This window comes from Schistocerca piceifrons, chromosome 6 (genome assembly GCF_021461385.2).
Source record: "Schistocerca piceifrons isolate TAMUIC-IGC-003096 chromosome 6, iqSchPice1.1, whole genome shotgun sequence".
Lineage (NCBI taxonomy): Eukaryota > Metazoa > Arthropoda > Insecta > Orthoptera > Acrididae > Schistocerca > Schistocerca piceifrons.
In genome coordinates this window covers 319,457,126-319,480,668 of record NC_060143.1, presented here as the reverse complement: position 1 = coordinate 319,480,668, position 23,543 = coordinate 319,457,126, and the positions used below count along the sequence as shown (strand labels likewise).

Here is a 23,543-nt window from a genome sequence, read left to right as displayed (position 1 = left end):
ATTCCCCTGTGTCAGTTTCTCTTTCACAGCATTTTTCAGATGACTATTAAACTGATCTAGCACTAGAAGAGAACTCTTCTTCAATAAAGCACCTTTCCTTCTCCCCCACACTCTGTTAATCCATAATTTCATGCCAGTCTCGTCCATCCAAGCCTTGTCATGCACGTGAACAACAAAACCTGGCGGTATTTCAGGACGTTTCGACATTGTTTTGCGTTTGAAAATGATCATTGGATTACGTTTACCACCGTTAGCATGACATGAAGGGACAACAGTGTAGTGCATTTTTTCAGGTCCACTTGTTTTTGAGTTTAGAGTCTTTCATGGCAACTGTTCTGTTACTCGGCGCATCAAATGTCAAAGGAGATTCGTCCATATTCGCTATTTGGCTCAGTTCCACACTGTTTTCTTTTGACGATGAATGTTAATGCAATGGAAACATAATATATTCTCTTCATACTCTTGTGGCTTTTTTTGAGACATTTTCCGTGACGCTTCATGGCGCTTCATAAACCTGCAGCACCAATCAATTCTATCCCTAAAGTCTGTAAAGTTCCTCTGTAGCGTTAGCTTACGTGCGTGTATTTGAACCATTCTTATATTAATTCCAATGCCATTTTGCCGGTCCCCTTGAATCCATTTCAACACGTCATCCTCTACTTTTGGTCAGTGCTTTATTTGCACATTTAGTCTTCCTCATTTTTTTCAGTTCTTCTTTACTAGCCCGCCAATCGCGAATGGTTTTTTTCTGTTGGTGGAGGGCCGAAATGCCGCTCAACTGTTCTTTTTCTATGTTCTTCTGTGTATGCCATTACTTTCAATTTATAGCCCGGATCATATAAACACCTCTTATTTTTCTATTACGGAAATACTGTACTATTACCGATAACACAAATCACTTTCAATTCAAATTGATTGTCACCGTGCATTGTAATGACGTGTCAATACCTTGGTATCACGTTAGAGAGGACACTTTCTTTTAAGGAGCACTTGCGAATATTTGTTAAGCTCAAAAGCAGAAACGACGTTCTCCATCAGTTCTGTGGCAATACCTTGGATCCGTCAGCACACACTCCTTGAGCATCATCACTCGGTTTGGTATACTCAGCAGCGGATTACTGTTCATCTGTCGGCTTAATAGTGCACAAGTGAAAAAGGCGTAAGTACAAACAAATCCATGCGCATCATTGATAGGTCAATACGATCTACTTCAACATTGTGGTTACCTGTCTTGGGTCACATCTCACCTCTTGATATCATACGGACGAGTGCGCAGTTCCGTGAATACCACAACATTGTTGATAACCGCGACCTTCAGTACTGAAAGACGTATTACCAGTGGGGCGAGAAAAATTAAGATAGTTACGTTCTGTTGGGCCTGCAGCATAGTATACGCTGGTATAAGACATAACGAAAATGAATACTCCAAAACTTGCTGCAATAAGATAATATATACAGGTTGAGTCAGGAGGAAAGGCACATGCTTTGACAGGTGATACTACTGGTGAGTCTGAACAAAAAGCTTCTAATAAACGTATCCCCTTTTCTTAACCGTCTCCGGGTAAACCAATCAAAACAGCTAGGAACGTCAAAGGTGAAGGTGACGGTAAATTAAGATACTATTATGTTATGGATTTTTAAATTGTGTACGTTTTCTCACAGATGATGTTCAAACTGTCCACCATCAACTTCAATGCATGTTGCTGCTCTTAGGTGTTGTGTCACCGATCGGAGCTCAGTTTTGCATTCCTTTATCTGGGCACAAGCATGTAAAATATGAGCAAGAACTTCCTCTCTTGCGTCCACTATGTAGACTCTTCAGCCACCCCCACAAACAGTAATCCAATGGGGTAAGATCGGGTGACATCAGTGACCAAGCAATGACTCCAAGCCGACCTATCCAACGACCAGGGTACGTTGTGTTGAGATAATGTGTCACTGGCCGCACGGAATGTGTAGGATCTCCGTCATGCTGAAAGTACATACGAGCTCATGTTCCCAAAGGGATATCCTCCACGTTGCAGGCTTTCGTATAATAAAATGATGTGATGGTGTAGTGTGGTCCCCAACTATATACCCACTGACTCTGAGATTAAGTGCCGGCCGGGGTGGCCGAGCAGTTCTAGGTGCTACAGTCTGAAATAGCGTGATCGCTACGGCCGCAGGTTCGAATCCTACCTCGGGCATGGATGTGTCTGATGTCCTTAGGTTAGTTAGATTTAAGTAGTTCTAAGTTCTAGGGGACTGGTGACCTCATCAGTTGAGTCCCATATTGCTCAGAGTCATTTGAACCATTTGAGATGAAGTATTAAAAGCTTTGGCTGGTTTCGTTGTCTAGGGGCTGGGATACATAGTTGCAGTATTACAGGCCAAATACTGCTGAGTCTACAGTATACAATATGAATGAATATACACATGAATCGAATGCTCGAAGGTTCCTATCACTCGGCAATTGCGAATGTAACGTAGAAATTTATAAATGAAAGATTGCAATTACATGAAATCTGCACGTACTATCTTAACGACTTTAAATGATGAGTACGATAGTAGAAGTACTTTTGAGAATGCGGTATATTTCTGCAAAACACTTATTGGTGTCTATGGTCCAGCAATGAAATAAAATATAAGTTGAATAACAGGGAAACAATAGATTCCTACTTCACGTAATTAGTTATGAACGACAACATAGCTCGCGAGATAGTCACTTCTAAACGCATACTACGTCTTCAGTGTAGAAACCACGGAAATCTCACACATTCACAAGTCAGCACTTCGAAGTATTTCTATATCCCGCGATCACGCAGAAACCGCTCCACAGTCTCCAAGTCTTTCCTGCGACCGTACCTCCGTCGCGCCGTCGCATCCAGCACCTCCCTGTCCTGCCCTCTCCCATACTGTTCTCAACTGCCTCTCGTGTCCTTTCCCATACTCCACGCTCCTCCCCCGCTTCCATACAGTCTTTCCATTAACGAACACTGTGATTGGCTAGGGCACTCCCGCCATGTCTTCAAGCCAACGCACACTCACAAACATATTAAAACACATTCGAAATACTGGATTTACATTTAAATAACTTGAAATCAAATAAATATTCCTACGGCTGGACCATAAACACGCTCTAACACACACTATTAAATACATAAACAAATTAAATAAACATATATCAAAGGAATAGCAAAAGTAGACCAATAGCCTAATGGCTCTGTGCTTTATAAAAAACAGTAAATATTAGACCAATTTCTTCATGAGCAGTATATATCGGATATAAACAAAGACATAGATGAATAAATATATTTATAAGCATGCTGCTACCATTTTTTCGTGTAACTGTGGAGTACTTCAGCCTGATGCGATCGATAGTAATCGGTCTCTTTGACCTCCAATAACTCATGTTCTATTCAAGTTACGTGCCTGTAATTTATACCAATTTAGGTTTACACTAATATCTTTCTAAAGACACGTTGATCGACGAAATCGGATGAACAATTTAGATTTTGGAAATTCGTTGCTGGGAGTTACTTGCATAATTTACTCTCAGACACTAAACTTTAAACTAATTAAGACATTGAAAATCTGATTACATCATCAGAATCGTCGTGCAAATAATGGTAAAGTACATGTTTCTTTTTAAGGTGTAATGATTCCTCCGGCTACTATTAATTTCTATACGAATTGTGAAATGTCTTCCATGATGATTTCACAAAGTCCGCCATCTTTGGCACTCTCGGCATACAAGTCTCTTCCATCGACACAGTGTCACCATGGAATTCCCAGCCACATGCTGAGCCTGGACCACGCGCTGGGGCGCCCGCATCTCGTGGTCGTGCGGTAGCGTTCTCGCTTCCCACGCCCGGGTTCCCGGGTTCGATTCCCGGCGGGGTCAGGGATTTTCTCTGCCTCGTGATGGCTGGGTGTTGTGTGATGTCCTTAGGTTAGTTAGGTTTAAGTAGTTCTAAGTTCTAGGGGACTGATGACCATAGATGTTAAGTCCCATCGTGCTCAGAGCCACTTGAACGTGCTGGGGCTACCCCTCTCGTCCAGCTAACGTTCGGCACCACGTGTTTGCTGCCAGGCCTCGACTTGCTGAGCGACCCGTGCGGCCATGCCAACTCCAAACTTAGAATATTTCCAGCGCGCCACAACTCGCCCGTCGCCTCACAACGTATTCTGGAAACACATTTGGAAGAAACTCAGGATACCGTCTCCCAGCAAGACGGTTAACTAAGACAACTGGACCGATGGGTTGGTCATCAATAATACCGCACCAGACATTGACTGAGAAACGTCGATGAAAATTCGTTTCCCCAGTAGCGTGCACATTTTTATTTGCTCATGGATGAGAGTTGCTCGTGTTGTTGATTCCATTGTCGGTAAATGTTCATCATCAGCGGACAAAATATGTGGAATTAATCGGTCATTGGCAATGATCCATTGAGAGAATTCTTGCCGGGCGACAGCATCTCCTTCATGCAGATGTTGTACACTCTGACAATGAAAGCGATACAGACCGTGCTCGTGAGCTGTGTGTATCACTCGTGTTTGTGGAATACCACGGTCGGCAGCAAATCTACTAGAGCTAGTAGTAGGGTTGTGTTCCACTACTTGAAGAATGTTCTCAATTTCATTAAGAGTTTGTTGTACGGGACGTTCAGAGACAACATTTACCCTGGGAAGCGTACCACGTGCACGCAATCCGCGAAACACCCTGCTAAACACCCTGCTACCTAGTACTCTGCTATTCGGAAATCGTTGTTGGTATTCTCGCACAGCAGCTCTGGAACTCCCATTGACAAACCATAGACAAACACCATGTCAGCATACTCTGCATGTGTGAAGATCCTTGGCATTTCCACTACAGAAAACTGTATTCGTTGATCGCGTAACAACACTATAGTACAGTGCACTACGACAAGCACTGTCGGACTGAGACTTGAGGTAAACAACTGCACCATGCGCAAGTGAACCGCGTACTGACATCGTTAGTAAGGACGACGCTATACGTTTCCCGTTCCTGGTTGGTTTCATTGGTTTACCCGGAAACGATTACATTTATTAGGAGTCTTTTGTTCAGAATCATCACTAGTATCACCCCTCAAAGCATGTACCTTTCCTCCTGACTCAGCCTGTATACATATTTTTAATATTTTACACGACAGGCCTGTTTCGGCTTGTTGCCTTTATCAAGTGACATCTAATTGGAAGTGACGACCATACTGCATCTATACTAATTTTTTTCTGTCATGTCTTGGTAAGTACATTACTTTCTGCAGTTAAGAAACGTAAAACTACGTTTTTGTTAGATATTTTGACAGTTCAATTCTGATAAAACATTCCACTCTTCTCACAGCCTGGATTCGTACTGAAAACCGTCCTCCACAATGCCCGAAAATATCCAGGAGAAGCCTCTTGGATATGAGCAGCTTCGGGCAGTTTGGACTACCGTGGATTGCATACGAAGTGTCATGGAAGACGTGCAGACAGTCTCCACAAGTTGGTCAAATTTTTATCACTATCTTCTCACTGCGGTGCGGAACGACGGACAGTTGCTCATGTTATCTCATGTCTCCCCCCGCCCCTCAGCCCCACCCTTCCGTGTCGGCACAAGTCGTCGACCCGAAGATTCTTCTGATTCAAAAACTTTTAATGAATGCCATACGATAAATAAATAAAAAGGTGTTTCAGAGCGCTGGTTAATACTTGTCCCTCAGTGATGAACGGAACGTCAGTAGTGGCAAGTTAGTAATTCCGACAGAATTTGTGGAGTCTGTGAAATTCTGTTTTAAAAAGTGTAGAAATAAACTAGTCATTTTAAAAAATAAAAAAGACATATTATTCAGCATATCTTCAACTTCAGGAGGAGAAAATTGTATTATAACAAAGGAAAAAGACTTTCCGGAATAAAAAAAGCAATACTCCAGTCTCCTCCTCGCACTTTCTCTCCAGTTTCTCCATCTCGCTAAAACCTGGAAACACTACGAAATGTGGTTCTCTTTGGTTTGGACCATTTAAACTCGTGGTTTGGAGGGAAGGGGAAGGACCTAGAAATTTGGGAAGGAGCGTGGTTTGGATGTGACGCTTCTGCGATGTGATTAGAGGAGCCTAATATAATTTGTTTCATTTTTAATTTCCTTTCGTTTTCATACACTACTGGCCATTAAAATTGCTACACCACGAAGATGACGTGCTAAAGACGCGAAATTTAACCGACAGGAAGAAGATGCTGTGATATGCAAATGATTAACTTTTCAGAACATTCACACAAGGTTGGCGCCGGTGGCGACACCTACAACGTGCTGACATGAGGAAAGTTTCTAACCGATTTCTCATACACAAACAGCAGTTGACCGGCGTTGCCTGGTGAAACGTTGTTGTGATGCCTCGTGTAAGGAGGAGAAATGTGTGCCTTCACGATTCCAACTTTGATAAAGGTCGGATTGTAGACTATCGCGATTGCGGTTTAGCGTATCGTGACATTGCTTCCCGCGTTGGTCGAGATCCAATGACTGTTAGCAGAATATGGAATCCGTGGGTTCAGGAGGGTAATACGGAACGCCGTGCTGGATCCCAACGGCCTCCTATCACTAGCAGTCGAGATGCCAGTCATCTTACCCACATGGCTGTAAAGGATCGTGCAGCCACGTCTCGATCCCTGAGTCAACAGATGGGGGCGTTTTCAAGACAGCAACCACCTGCACGAACAGTTCGACGACGTTTGCAGCAGCATGGACTATCAGCTCGGAGACCATGGCTGCGGTTACCCTTGACGCTGCATCACAGACAGGAGCGCGATGGTGTACTGAACGATGAACCTGGGTGCACGAATGGCAAAACATCATTTTTTCGGATGAATCCAGGTTCTGTTAACAGCATCATGATGGTCGCATCCGTGTTTGGCGACATCGCAGTGAACGCACATTGGAAGCGTGTGTTCGTCATCGCCGTACTGGCGTATCACCCTGTGTGATGGAATGGGGTGCCATTGGTTACACGTCTCGGTCACCTCTTGTTCGCATTGACGGCACTTTGAACAGTGGACGTTACAATACGCCAGTCACTACTCTTGATGAACTGTGGTATCGTGTTGAAGCTGCATGGGCAGCTGTACCTGTACATGCCATCCACGCTCTGTTTGACAATGCCCAGGCGTATCAAGGCCGTTATTACGGCAAGAGGTGGTTGTTCTGGGTACAGATTTCTCAGGATCTATGCACCCAAATTGCGTGAAAATGTGATCACATGTCGGTTCTAGTATAATATGTTTGCCCAATGAATACCCGTTTATCATCTGCATTTCTTCTTGGGGTAGCAATTTTAATGGCCAGTAGATTATAACGTAACTGTCTTCACTTTTTTCCACTATTTTTAAGCGTAAGCGACAAGAATATTGCTAACACATTATTACGTCATGTGACGTGATTGGAAGTAAAGTCGTTTGACAAAGGACGAAATATTTTGGAAACTTTCTCCCGTTGGATACAAAACCTGGACTCTTCAACAGAAAGCTGAAATCGAGGAGTTTGCCAAATTCACGATTGCTTTCGTGTTGCCTACGTTAAAGAATACAGTACTTTCTAACTTATTCCAGTTTCTAGTCTACTGATGTTCCCCCCTCCTGTTCCTTGATACGCCCGTTTTGGCTGAAATTTCTTAATTATACAAGTACTCATTTCATAATTCTTCCTCTTTAGGTGTTTATTCCTACAATGCGTTTTCCAAGGCCGATTGAGCAGCACTTGCGCTAAATTGCTGTAGAACTGAGAACGAACATTAAAAAAGCTGAGTGAAGCGCGGAACAAACTCAAAAGAGATTCAGCGGAAGCAGTTAAGGAAGTCTTAATGGCAGCCTGCTAATTGTTTTACGACTTTGAGAATGACTCTGAGATCCTCTATTGAAGTAAGAACCGTTAGCACTTACATTGATAGTGGTAACTAATTTCCCGTCTCAGTGGCAGAAAAGAACACGCAGTCGAGCCGAAATCTTCCATACTAAATACCATTTTAATTCCAAAAACTAACTATACAACAGAATAAATAAACAAAAATGGTATACCTGTGTATCATATTTCTCGACCGTAATATATATCATATGGTAATGTGAACAAAGAAAGTGAATTACCTTATTCCAGATGCCATGTTCTGTACTCCGCAAATACCTTTCGGGTTTCTAGCGATAATATTAAGCTTAACTCCCTTGCGTTGTTCCACTCCTGAATGGCACCATTCAAGCACTCGAGAAGAATTACTGTCGATATGCCTCGTACGAACTAGAATTTCTTCGGTTTTTTCGACCAGATAATTTCGCGAGATATATGTATGAGAGGAAGCAATAATGTGGGCCGTGATTCTTCTTGGAACGTCCGCTCTCACAATTTTAGCAGCAAACCTCTTCATGAGAGCTAACGCCTTCCTGAAGCGTCTGCCACTGGAGTTTCATATCCATCTCCATAATGCTCTCTCACTTACTAAATGTAATATGGCTACAGCTCACGAACAATACTCAATAATCAATCGAACGAAGGATGAATTACATCTCCTTATGGTTCTTCCAGCGCATCTGTGTGACAGTGACGTTTCATTCTTTTAGTTTTATGTGCTCGTTCCGTTCCAGGTTGCTCTGGGCAACTACTCCCAGATGTTTTACGGTTGTTGCTCTTTGCAGAGACTTATTGCTAATCGTGTACCCGAACAGTTATAGGCCTTTCCGCCAGTTATGCTCAATATGTTATACAGGCTGGTCAGAAACAGTCTCAAAAGCTTGTAAAGTTGTTGCAGTGTATGGTTTGCTGGGTGAGAACTGTTAAGAAAATTTGATATGTTGCGCAGATCTGCAAAAAGAGGACCGCCAGAGACGGTGTCGCCAAATGTGTACTTCGATTCATTTCCTAAAACTAAGCGATACAAAAATTGTACATTAGACGGTAACAAGAGTCGAACCCGAGCGAAAGACGCAGCAATCTAGTGCGCTGTCATCTACGCTATGAGAACAGCTAACACTAATTGTATCACAGGCTGCTTGAATTTGCGTAAGCAACAGCCTGATTGGTTAACTTCTACGCCAATTAACTCGGAAACGGCGTGACGTATCGAATTTTTTTCTTAACAATTATTTCTCGGCACAACCTACCCTGCAACTCCCTTATAAGTTTTTCACGCTGTTCCTGACCACCTTATGTTCGTTTACACAGACGTGGCAAAAGTTATGGAATAGCGATATCTACATATACAGATGGCGGTAATATCGCGTACACAAGGTATAAGAGGGCAGTGTATCGGCGGAGCTGTCATTTGTACTCAGGTGGTTCATGTGAAAAGGCTTGGGACAAGATTATGGCCGCATGACGTGAATTAAGACTTAGACTGAGGAGTGGTAGTTGGAACTAGACGCATGGAACATTCCATTCGGAAATCATTAGGGAATTCAATATTCCGAGATCAACAGCGTTAAGAGTGTTCCGAGAATATCACATTTCAGGAATTAGCTCTTACCACGGGCTGCGCAGTGGCAGCCGGCTTTCATTCAACGAAGGAGAGCAGCGGCGTTTGCGTAGACTTGTCGGTGTTAATGGCTCTGAGCACTATGGGACTCAGTCATAAGGCCCCTAGAACTTAGAACTACTTAAACCTAACTAACCTAAGGACATCACACACACCCATGCCCGAGGCAGGATTCGAACCTGCGACCGTAACAGTCCCGCGGTTCCGGACTGCAGCGCCAGAACCGCACGGCCACCGCGGCCGGCAGTGTTAACAGATAAGCACAACTGAGTGAAATCGCCGCAGAAATCAACGTGGGGCGTGCGACAAACGCATCCGCTAGGACGGTGGGGCGAAATTTGGCGTTAATGAGCTATGGCAGCAGACGACCGACGCGAACACCTTTGCTGACAGCATGACATCGCCTGCAGCGCCTCTCCTGAGCTCGTCATCATATTGATTGGACCCTAGACTACTGGAAAACTGTGTCCAGGTCAGATGAGTCCCGATTTCAGTTGGTAAGAGCTGATGGTGGGGTTCGAGTGTGGCGCAGACCCCGCGAGCCCATGGCCGCAAGTTGTCAACAAGGCGCTGTACAAGCTGGTGGTGGCTCCATAATAGTGTGGATTCTGTATATATGGAATGAACTGAGTCCTTTGCTCCAAGTGGATCGATAATTTACTGGAAATTACTTGGAGACCATTTGCAGCCATTCATACCACATCATCACACCGCAACTGTTCGCGATTGGTTTGAAGGACAATCTTGACACTTCCAGAGAATGATTTGGACGACTAGACCGCCCGAAAAGAATTCCATTCAACAACAGGTCACTTTGTGCACAGCATCTTGCACCGGCAACACTTTCGCAATTCTGGACGGCTACAATGGCAGCTTGGCTCAGTATTTCTGCAGGGAAATTCTTGTATCTACAGCTATATCTACGTAATTACTCTGCTATTCACAATAAAGTGCCTGGCAGAGGGTTCAATGAACCACCTTCAAGCTGTCTCTCTACCGTTCCACTCTCGAACGGCGCGCGGGAAAAACGAACACTTAAATTCTTTTGTGCGAGCCTGGATTTCTCTTATTTTATCATGATGATCATTTCTCCTTATGTAGGTGGGTGCCAGGAGAATGTTTTCGCAATCGAAGGAGAAAACTGGTGATTAAAATTTCATGAGAAGATCCCGATGCAACGAAAAACGCCTTTGTTTTAATGATTGCAACTCCAGTTCACGTATCATGTCTGTGGCACTCTCTCACCTACTTCACGATAATACAAAACGAGCTGCCCTTCTTTGTACTTTTTCGATGTCATCCGTCAGTCCCATCTGATTTGGATCCCACACCGCACAGCAGTACTCCAGAATAGGGCGGACAAGCGTGGTGTAAGCAGTCTCTTTAGTAGACTGTTGCACCTTCTAAGTGTCCTGCCAATGAATTGCAGTCTTTAGTTGGCTCTACGATCTATGTGATCGTTCCAATATAGGGTAATTGTAATCCCTATTTAGTTGATTTTGTGTGACTTATCGCGTAATCGAAATTTAGCGGATTTCTTTTAGTGTTCATATGAATAACTTCACACTTTTCTTTGTGCAGGGTCAATTGCCACTTTTCGCATCATACAGATATCTTATCTAAATCATTTTGGAATTCGTTTTGGTCATCTGATGACTTTACAAGACGGTGAATGACAGCATCATCTGCAAACAATCGGCTACTGAGATTTTCTCCTATGTCGTGAATATAGGTCAGGAACAATAGAGGGCCTGTATCACTTCCCTGGGGAACGTCGGATATTATTTCTGTTTTACTCAATGACTTTCCGTCTGTTACTACGAACTGTGACCTTTCTGACAGGAAATCACGAATCCAGTCGCGCAACTGAGGCGATATTCCGTAGGCACGCAGTTTGGTTAGAAGACGCTTCTGAGGAACGGTGTCGAAAGCCTTCTGGAAATCTAAACATACGGAACCAGTTTGGACCCCTTGTCGATAGCACTCATTACCTCATGAGTATAAAGAGCTAGTTGTGTTTCGCAAGAACGGTATTTTCTGAATCCATGCTGACTATCTGTCAATAAATCGTTTTCTTCGAGGCACTTCCTGCGAGTTGTTGAGTCTATGCCACGTCGAGTTGATGCCTCACGCCGGATAAAAGAAGATCCGACGCGATATCAGGAGGTATCGCATGACTTTTTTAACATCAGTGCATGTGAGGGCCAACCAGCAGTCCTTGCCTCTGAAGGTCTTCCTTCATTACGCTGTACTATTATGACCTTATATTTTTCTACATCTACATCCACATTTATACTCCGCAAGCCACCCAACGGTGTGTGGCGAAGGGCACTTTACGTGCCACTGTCATTGCCTCCCTTTTCTGTTCCAGTCGCGTATGGTTCGCGGGAAGAATGACTGCCGGAAAGCCTCCGTGCGCTCTCGAATCTCTCTAATTTAACATTCGTGATCTCCTCGGGAGGTATAAGTAGGGGGAAACAATATATTCGATAGCTCATCCAGAAACGCACCCTCTCGAAACCTGGCGAGCAAGCTACACCGCGATGCAGAGCGCCTCCCTTGCAGTGTGTGGCACTTCAGTTTGCTAAACATCTCCGTAACGCTATCACGCTTACCAAATAACCCTGTGACGAAACGCGCCGTTCTTCTTTGGATCTTCTCTATCTCCTCTGTCAACCCGACCTGGTACGGATCCCACACTGATGAGCAATGCTCAAGTATAAGTGGAACGAGTGTTTTGTAAGCCACCTCCTTTTTCATGGACTACATTTTCTAAGGACTCTCCCAATGAATCTCAACCTGGCACCCGCCTTACCAACAATTAATTTTATATGATCATTCCACTTCAAATCATTCCGTACGCATACTCACAGATATTTTACAGAAGTAACTGCTACCAGTGTTTGTTCCGCCATCATATAATCATACAATAAAGGATCCTTCTTTCTACGTATTCGCAATACATTACAATTGTCTATGTTAAGGGTCAGTTGCCACTCCCTACACCAAGTGCCTATCCGCTGCAGATCTTTCTGCATTTCGCTGCAATTTTCTAATGCTGCAACTTCTCTGTATACTACAGCATCATCCGCGAAAAGCCGTATGGAACTTCCGACACTATCAACTACGTTTTTATAACAGCATCATGCACCTACGACACTCCAAAGTGTCGAAGGTTATCCGACACATAATTCGGTTAGTAATATGTTCGATCGATCAAAATTTGCAGCTTCTCGGTATGATTTGGAACGGGACACTTAGTTCACAACCAGTAACCCCTCCACCCCGATCCTTTTAAGAGCCGATCTCCCATGTATAAAACAGATTGGATAGCCCTTAAGAAAGGCTAGTTTTTCACGCATCGTAATATTTATGACGCTATAGCCTCTGAACTATATTTCGCAAAGTGATGATTTTGTAAGTGTAAATGGTATACGCGTATACTTTGTTTCAAAGATGTTGTGAACTGAGGTAGTTGTAAAGAAGTGATACATGGTCCAGTCACATTAATGTGACCACCGCCTATGTTCGACGCCAATGAGCAATAACCACTCACAGACGATAAGCGGCAGCACTACCAATGGTGGGTACATAAAGAGTGATGGGGAGACACGGGAAACAGTGCAGTCGTTGTTGCAATGAGGAAACGTAACCTTTTATCTGATACCCAAAATGACATGCTCGCCGGCCAGGGTGGCCGAGCGGTTCTAGGCGCTACAGTCTGGAACCGCGCAACCGCTACGGCCGCAGGTTCGAATCCTGCATCGAGCATGGATGTGTGTGATGTCCCTAGGTTAGTTAGGTTTAAGTAGTTCTAAGTTCTGGGGGACTGGTGACCTCTGAAGTTAACTTCCATAGCGCTCAGAGCCTTAGACTTAGAACTACTTAAACCTAACTAACCTAAAGACATCACACACATCCATGCCCGAGGCAGCATTCGAACCTGCGATCGTAGCAGCAGCGCGGTTCCGGACTGAAGCGCCTACAACCGCTCGGTCACAGAGGCCGGCGTACCAAAGGGTTACCGACAGTGTCTCCTCAACGACAGTTCAGCGAATGTTGCTGCTTAGAGGTCTCCACTTCAGGCGCCTGGTTCATGCACCCAAGCTATCTGCTGTTCATCGGATACAAAGGCTGGGATTTACACTCCAAAACCGCAACCGGGCGTCCACTGAGTGGCGACAGCTGATATTCTCAGATGAATCATTTTTTATGTTCCAACGACAGATGGCCATTGGCGTTTACAGCCCTGCAACAATCTTCGAAAGGGTCCAGGCCGCAGGAGGGAGGTTTATGGTCTGGGGAATGTTGTCGTTGCATTCCCTGGATGGCCTCGTCATTCTAGAAGGCACAGTGGATCAAGACAATAGACGTCTATCCCCGGGGACCGTATCCACCCCTCCATGCAATTTGTTCTTTGTCTACCTCTGCATAATGGCATTTACCAGTACTATAATGCAATTTGTCACACAGCCTTAGTGAACGTCCGTCGTTGGAAGGACAGCAGAATAAGTCTACCGCACTCCATTCGCAACCAGCCTCCTCAGACTATCTTAGAGCCCGCTGTTTCGCTCGCGTGGACTGTATGCCCTGCACAGAATTTTTTTTTCTTTAATTGAATTTTTATGTTATTCACAAATTTCAACACCTTCTAAACTTTTCACGTTAATAAAGGCCGTGGAAGCACGGTCTTTTCCCAATGTACTTCTGACCAAAAAGCGATTCTTTGTTCATCATGTCTCTTGTGTTCTTGTGGAGATATTTCCACAGAAACTGTCATCCCATAATACATACTTCTTTACATCTAACCGGAAAGTGAAATACCAATTTTGACATATTTACATTCAAAATTTGTAATATAATATTTTCATAAAAATTTTCATCCCCTATTTCACCCCTTCAGGCGTTGAATTTCCAAAAGTGGTCAAACAAATATTTACTTAATGCTAACAGAGAATCCAAAGACAAATTTTCATAGATTTGGCTTTGAAAGTGCTTTCGTAATGAAATAATTTCGTAAGACTTTTCATCCGCTACTTCACACCCTTATGTGGTTGAACTTCCAAAAACACTGAAATACATGTATTTTTTATTTCTAACCGAGAAATCAGATACTAATTTTTATAGATGTAACTTTAAAATTATTTATTTTAAATTTATTTTCAAAAAAACTTTCACCCACTATTTTATCCCCTTACATCTACAACTATATCTACATCCATACACCGCAACCCACCCGACCGTGCGTGGCGGAGGGTACTTTGAGTACCACTATCGCTTCTCCCTTCTATTCCAGTCTAGTATTGTTCGTGGAAGGAAAGATTGTCGGTATGTCTCCTTGTGGGCTCTAATCTCTCTGATTTTATCCTCATGGTCTCTTCGCGAGATGTACGTAGGAGGGAGCAATATACTGCTTGACTCTTCAGTGAAGGTATGTTCTCGAAACTTCGACGAAAGCTACTGAGCGCCTCTCCTGCAAAGTCTTCCACTGGAGTTTATCTATCATCTCCGTAACGCTTTCGCGATTACTAAATGATCCTGTAACGAAGCGCGCTGCTCTCCGTTGGATCTTCTCTATCTCTTCTATCAACCCTATCTGGTACGGATCCCATACTGCTGAGCAATATTCAAGCAGTGGGCGAACAAGTGTACTGTAACCTACTTCCTTTGTTTTCGGATTGCATTTGCTTAGGATTCGTCCAATGAATCTCAGTCTGGCATCTGCTTTACCGACGATCAACTTTATATGATCATTCCATTTTAAATCACTTCTAATGCCTACTCCCAGATAATTTGTGCAATTAACTGCTTCCAGTTGCTGGCCTGCTATTTTGTAACTAACCTTAGTGGCTGAATCTCCAAAAATTCTGAAACACGTGTTTTATTATTTCTGATTGAGAAACCAAATACCAGTTTTCACAGTTCTGGTTTCAAAATTGCCTTAACAACGACATATTTTCAAAAAGCTGTCCATCCACTATTCCATTCTCATAGGAATGGAAATTCGAAGAATCCCTTCATAACCTGTGCCTACAGATCTGCACCCTCTCCATATTTCAAATTTTTATCTTTAGCGGTTTGGACTGGGCTATGGTGAGTCAGTGAATCAGTATGGCCCCATTTAACCCCATTAAGGGTTTACTTTTCCAAAAACAGTGAAACTCTTTTTTTCCAGCTGAGAAACCAAACAATAACTGTCGAATATTTAGCTTTAAAAATGCTTTCACAATGAAATATTTTCATAAAACGTTTCACCTGCGTTTTTCCCCCTTAGGGACTGAATTTCCAAAAGAAGTGAAATGTGTAGTTTTTTTTATTTTTAACAGAGAAGTCATATACAAACTTTCATAATTTAGCTTCAAAACTGATTGCATAATGAAACATTTCCATAAAAACTTCCATCCCCTATTTCACCAGCTTATAAGTTGAATTTCCAAAAACAGTAAAACTTTTTTTTTATTTCTGGCTGAGAAGACAACTCATATTTTCATTACCTTTAGTTTTAAAAATAGTTTCATAATGAAATTCTTTCATTAACTATTTCATCCCTATTTCACCTCTTAGGGGTCGAATTTCCAAAACCATTGCAGCATATTATTTTTCTTTGTAACCGAGGAGTCAAATACTAATTTTCATATATGTAGCTTTAAAATACTTTAGTAGTTCTGTAACAATGATTTATTTTCTCAAAAAATCTTCCATTCACTATTTCACCTCCGTAAGGGCTAAATTTCTAAAAACTGCTGAAACGCGCAATTGTTTATCTCTGACCGAGAAACCAGATACCAACTTTCGTAGGTGTAGCTTCAAAATTGACATAATAGCGACATATTTTCAAAAAACCTACCATGCTCTATTTCACTCCCTTAGCGGTGGAATTTCGAAAAGTCCTTTCTTAAACGACGCCTAAGTATATGATTCACACTATCTTCAAATTGCAAGTTTCTGTCCTTAGCGGTTTGGGCTGGGCCATGATGAGTCAGTGAATCAGTCAGTCGTGACGTCGCCTTTTAAATACAAAGGTTGCACCTGAAGACGCAGCTGTAAGTACTGTAAAACCGGCAGCGCCTGAGAGTAAAAGAATCTTACCCCTGAAGCGCTTTTATTTCTCAACATGACTAACATACCTCCACTTCTTCTACTGGCTATTGATGGCGGAGACTTGCCATGAGTACGTACAAGTGATAATTTGCGCAATGGATATTTTAACGCTACTGAAGTCGCCCTGACACACGTCCCCCAGTAGGAGTACGTTATTCTCATTAATTATGTAAATTGTCATGTGATAACCTACCCACTTCTAAATCTTATCCTGGGGATACGATACAATGTCAGGATAAGCCGACAAAATCCAGTACCCCTTTTAACGAATAAGTTATAAAATGTACACAAGAGACATGATTAATTGGTAAAATGATGATTACAAATCTCAGTTTCTCCATGTATTAATACTAGCCCTTAAACTGTCTGGCTCTGCCCTATAATGTACTCGCGATCTGTGATTAGGCGCGGAGTAACTGACATCGCCCGTTGTACTAAATGGCAAGAAGGAACTACTACCTCAATGAGTAGTGTGAAACCTCAGTGCAGAACGGAGTGGAACACGTGATTCACCAACGTAAATTCTCTTTCTTACACGCCGGTGTACAAGTAAATTCAGCGTAATGACCAGAAGCTATAACCGCAGAATGTCTCGCCTCACCGACATAATAGTAAAATTGTATTTCACCAAAACTACACCCGAAGACGTCCGTCGACTGCCGTGGACCTCCAAGACGAATCTCCTGCTCCACGACCCCGCAACGACTCCACTTTTTACTTCTCTCCTCTTTTCACTGCTCAAAGTCTTTTCCCCCCTTAAATTTCGGTGGCGAATCATCTATCCGGAAGGCGCCCGTTTCTGTATGCCGACCAATCGCAGCTTACAACCCAGATCGGAGTTTCTGGAAGTTGTTTCTATGTCCGTAGGAAAGTACGCGAATATCTGCTGCCATGTGTTTTCGGCTGACCAGGCCGTTTTCTCACGCCTGCATGCCGGTCACGTGATCCCGTTTTGCAGGTGGTCCGGCTCACGGGCGGGCCGGGATCAGCGCCGGAAGCGGCTGTGCCGTCCTATTGTCCGAAGGAATGTGTGAGTTTCCTGTGTCCTTCCGTTCTACCACGAGTTTCACAGCTCTGCTTGTTCCCTACTCACCCAACATACAGACATTATACAATAAATTAAGTGTACTAGACGATGTCAGTAACATATATAATGAACGAGCACAAATCTGTCTTTTCCATCATTGAAGGGGCTTACTTATGTCGTATTGGACGTAAACGCGGTTTGTAAGTTGTAAAATAACGACACCTTACATGATGTATCGTGGCTGTGATTGACCAGACTATAAAGCTTTTGGATTCTCTTCTTTGAGTTGAAAGCTACTTAGGTTGATTAAAAATGTTATTATACAAAAATAAAAGGAAAAGGAAAAAGAAGGCGTATCCAAAATGGTTACATTCTAGAACTCAGGTAGACAGAGAAAGTTATGTTGAAGAAAGAAACAAAGCCAAACAGATAACTGAAGCATCCAAGAAGAAATCTTGGGAAGACTTTGGAAACAGGTTGGAGACTTTGGGTCAAGCTGCTGGAAAACCATTCTGGAGTGTAATTAGCAGTCTTCGAAAGACAGGTAAGAAGGAAATGACAAGTATTTTGGACAGGTCAGGAAAACTGTTGGTGAATCCTGTTGATGCCTTGGGCAGATGGAGGGAATATTTTGAAGAGTTGCTCAATGTAGGTGAAAATATGATCAGTTATGTTTCAGATTTCGATGTACAATGGGATAGGAATGATGATGGAAATAGGATCACATTTGAGGAAGTGGTGAAAATGGTCAATAGATTGCAGTGCAATAAAGCAGCTGGGGTGGATGAAATTAAGTCGGAACCTATCAAATACAGTGGAATGTCAGGTCTTAAATGGCTACACAGGATTATTGAAATGGCGTGGGAGTCGGGACAGGTTCCATCAGACTGGACGAAAGCAGTAATCACACCAATCTTTAAACATGGAAACAGAAAAGATTGTAACAACTACAGAGGTATCTCTTTAATCAGCGTTGTGGGTAAAATCTTCTCAGGTATTGTTGAAAGGAAAGTGCGAGTATCACTTGAGGACAAATTGGATGAAAATCAGTGTGGGTTTAAGCCTCTTAGAGGTTGTCAGGACCAGATCTTTAACTTACGGCAAATAATGGAGAAGTGTTAAAGAGTGGAACAGGGAACTGTACCTATGATTTATAGATCTAGAAAAGGCATATGACCGGGTTCCTAGGAGGAAGTTATTGTCTGTTCCACGAGATTATGGGAGACAAACTTTTGCAAGTAATTAAAGGTCTTTACATAGATAGTCGGCAGCAGTTAGAGTTGATGATAAATTGAGTTCATGGTTCAGAGTAGCTTCAGGGGTAAGACAAGGCTGCAACCTGTCTCCACTGTTGTTCATATTATTTATGGATCATATGTTGAAAACAATAGACTGGCTGGGTGAGATTAAGATATGTGAACACACAATAAGCAGTCTCGCATGTGCGGATGACTTAGTTGTGATGGCAGATTCGATCGAAAGTTTGCAAAGTATTATTTCAGAGCTAATCAGAAATTTAAGGACTATGTTATGAAGATTAGCATCTCCAAAACGAAAGTAATGTCAGTGGGAAAGAGATATAAACGGATTGAGTGCCAAATAGGAGGAACAAAGTTAGAACAGGTGGATGGTTTAAAGTACTTAGGATGCATATTCTCACACGATGGCAACATAGCGGAAGAACTGGAAGCGAGGTGTAGCAAAGCTAATGCAGTGACCGCTCAGCTGCGATCTACTCTCTTCTGCAAGAAGGAAGTCAGTACCAAGACTAAGTTATCTCTGCACCGTTCAATCTTTCGACCAACTTTGTTGCACGGGAGCGAAAGCTGGGTGGATTCAGGTTAACTTATCAATAAGGTTGAGGTTACGGATATGAAAGTAGCTAGGATGATTGCAAGTACTAGTAGATGGGAACAATGGCAGGAGGGTGTCCACAACGAGGAAATCAAAGAAAAACTGGGAATGAACTCTATAGATGTAGCAGTCAGGGCGAACAGGCTTAGATGGTGGGATCATGTTACACGCATGGGAGATGCAAGGTTAGCCAAGAGACTCATGGGTTCAGCAGTAGAGGGTAGGAGGAGTCGGGGTAGACCAAGGAGAAGGTACCTGGATTCGGTTAAGAATGATTTTGAAGTAATAGGCTTAACATCAGAAGAGGCACCAATGTTAGCACTGAATAGGGGATTATGGAGGAATTTAATAAGGGGGACTATGCTCCAGACTGAACGCTGAAAGGCATAATCAGGCTTAAATGATGATGATGATGATGATGGTGATAAAAATAATCACTTTAGAGTATTCTTTGTCTTTAGAGTTTCAGAGCCACCCTCCAGATGTCTCACAACTTGTTTGGTCGCGTTCTGTTGACAGGTTACGGCCACTCGACGCCCAACACGGTGGGCGGCAAACTGTTCACCATGTGCTACGCCATCGTCGGCATCCCGCTGGGACTCGTCATGTTCCAGAGCATCGGCGAGCGCCTCAACAAGTTCTCTTCGGTGGTGATCCGCAACGTGAAGCGGATGCTGCACTGCAAGAACGAGGAGGCGTCCGAGATCAACCTCATCTTCGTGGTGACGACGCTGAGCAGTCTCACGATCGCGGGCGGCGCGGCCGCCTTCAGCCGCTACGAGGGCTGGACGTACTTTGACTCGGTGTACTACTGCTTCATCACGCTCACCACCATCGGCTTCGGCGACATGGTGGCGCTGCAGAAGGACAAGGCGCTCGAGCGCAAACCCGAGTACGTCGCGTTCGCGCTCATCTTCATCCTGTTCGGGCTCGCCATTGTGGCCGCCTCGCTCAACCTGCTCGTGCTGCGGTTCGTCACGATGAACACCGAGGACGAGCGGCGCGACGAGGCGGAAGCTCTCCAGGTAAGGTCCTGTGGCGTTGGTAACGCTGCCGTCTCCACTTACTACGAGGGGCAGTCAAATGAAAACCAGGTACCCATCACAACGGGACCGTGAAACTGTTCCATTTAGAAGTAGTCACCACATTTTAAGGCATTTATTCCACTGGGAGATGGGACGATCAGCTCCTCTTTCATAGAACGTGGTCGTCCACTGACGGATCCACGACTGCACCCTTTCTTGCACTTCCTCATCCGACTGAAAGTGACGTCCAAACATGTCTTTCACGAAGTCGCCAAATGTGTGAAAGTCACATGGTGCAAGATCCGGTCTGAAAGGAGGATGTTGAAATGTTTCCCAACCAAATCGTTGAAGTGTATCCTTCGTCCGATTGGCAGTATAGGGGCAGGCGTTGTTGGCAACAGGATGATTCCGCCCGACAGCATTCCTGGGCGTTTCGACTTTATGTCATATCTTCACAGCATTGCACACTTATTGCGATTTCACGCTCGAGGAACTGACTCAAAACACTTGCGGCTGCCTCGAGTGGAATGAGCGTGCAGCTGCCTGTACTGCGGAAGTGCCTATCGATAAGCACCGCCAAACTGGGCGCGGCAGGAAGTCGTGAGCTGAGAAAGTGCAATGGCGCCCGGAAGAGACCCTTTTGCCAGCGGATCGCGCTTAGTTAAAACTATAGCGCGATCCTCCGAGCTCTAGCGGCGGCCGAGCGAAACTCGTTCAATGTCACCCGCCAACATGGCGGCGCACACAGCCATATAGCCGACGGGAGGCCCTAGCCACACGTCATTTCCATTGTTGCCAATATTGTTAGCATACCTTAAGAGCTAAGGGCACTTGTTCAGCGACAGAGGTGTGTTTTACAATATCGAAGGTGAACAAGTGCTCATAGCTCTTAAGGTATGCACTTTACATCTCATATTCATTACATTTTTTTCTTGTTTTAATCCATAATTCATAATCTGAAAGTTTGATAGCTGAAGCTGTAGTCACCAGTATTCTGCTTTGTTTCATATGGCCGCCAAAATGCCTTCGGCTGCACCAGTCTCTTCATCTTAGCACTATTGCGAATATTCAGCCCAATTGTTAATCGTGTAATTATTGCCAAAACATGTTTCAGGGCAACAGTATCCCATTTTCAAGTGTTATAAACAAGGATACCAGATAAAACAGTCCTTCTCATTCCGACAGACATATAAGGATTACAGACCTGAGTTAAAACCTAAAAAAAATGGTTCAAATGGCTCTGAGCGCTATGCGACTTAACGTCTAAGGTCATCAGTCCCCTAGAACTTAGAACTACTTAAACCTAACTAACCTAAGCGCATCACACACATCCATGCCCGAGGCAGGATTCGAACCTGTGACCGTAGCGGTCGCGTGGTTCCAGACTGTAGCGCCTAGAACCGCTCGGTCACCGAGGCCGGCGTTAAAACCTACCGTTAAAAAAATTTTATGCTATTAGGCCTCGTCCGAACTTAAAAACAAACTGCAAATGTGCATTGTCAACTCAAACCATAAAACATCACCATTCCCGAGGTGCAAATTGAAAGCCGCTGCCATCACCTACAAACGATAATGTTTACTTAAAGCCTAACGCTCAGCCCCCACGATACTACTGTCTCCATCATAAAATCTTTGAGAAATGTCTGTCTGGTCCTAGCCAATTCTAACATAAAACTACCTCTACACTGTAATCTAAACGGAAATAAAATGGGTAAATCCTCCTGTAACGACGACTGTTTCAGCTGGTTTCCTTGTTTTTAGCGCTTGAAAATGGGATTATGATGTCTCGAAAAATGTTGTGGCAATAGTTACACAATTGGACTGAACGCCTTCAGTCTTGCTTGAATAACAGTTGTGTGATGGCTTCACATCAGTTATCTTAGAGTAAAACCTGCGCCCACTGTCCTCAATTAGGCGTAGTTGCTGTATATTTTACAATCCTGTCTTCCTCTACAATTCTTTCACTCCAGGACACCCTGTAGTACCAAGTAAGTTACAACGTGATGTCCTAACACATCATTCCTATCTTCTATACTTGTCTTTTACTACATTTCCTTTCCCTACTGATTCTAATGAGAACCTTCCTATCAGCCTCAGTCTTAATATTCATTATCTTTCTCTAACACCACATCGTAAACCACACGAGTCTCCTCAAAATCCACCAGCCACTTTCAAAGAATACTATGGTCCAGATATACATCATCAGAATTTTATCTCTCAGATTGAGGCCTATGTTTGATACTAGTAGAGTTATTCTGGCGAGAAGTACTCTCTTTGCCTGTGTTAGACGGCATCTTCTGCCCTCCTCGCTTTGCTCATCGTGCATTATTTTGCTTCCAAGGTAGCCGAGCGGTCTAGGGCGCTGCAGTCATAGACTGTGCGGCTGATCCCGGCGGAGGTTCGAGTCCTCCCTCGGGCATAGGTGTGTGTGTGTGTCCTTAGGATAAGTAGTGTGTAAGTTTAGGGGCTGATGACCTTAGCAGTTAAGTCCCATAAGACTTCACACACATTTGAACTTAAGTTTAATAGATATAAAAGGAATGTTTTTAGTGTTCCATACCACAGCCGCTAAAAACAGAAACCTTAAAGGATCACTTTGTTGTCTACCTTTCTGTCAGATCTCTCTTTCTCAGGAATGAGTAGAGGTATGAGATTGAAAGTTATGTCGCATACTAAAGCCTACGATCCCTTGGCGGTGTGAAATTTAAGCTTCTAAGTCAGTGGAATCAAAAGATACGGCCAGAAGAAGCAGAGTTTCAGAATACAAGTAAGTGAAAAATTCCTGGAACTGTTAATTTGTAACTATCTCAAATAAAAATATTTTTTGCTCCTTGTTGTCCGTCTATCTCTCTATCAAAACTCCCTTTTCTCAGGAATGGGTATAGGTATTAAGATGAAATTTATATCTGGTACTACGGTCTGCAGTTCTTTGTCAGTGGAAAAATTTAAGATTCTAAGTCACTGCACTCAAAAGATACGGCCATTTATGTCACATATTTTGATACTCGTAAACTCAGCCAGCAAAGCCAATGGCGGTCCAA

The 23,543-nt window shown here is 43.5% G+C and overlaps 1 protein-coding gene across 1 annotated transcript in view; it reads left to right on the top strand.

The window, feature by feature from the left end:
• LOC124803293 overlaps positions 1-23,543 on the top strand; it is a 104,962-nt gene that overhangs the window by 67,176 nt on the left and 14,243 nt on the right. The window contains exon 3 of the mRNA XM_047264476.1: positions 19,997-20,502. Within this exon, the coding sequence (XP_047120432.1) occupies positions 19,997-20,502 (506 nt within the window). The remainder of the gene's footprint in view (positions 1-19,996; positions 20,503-23,543) is intronic.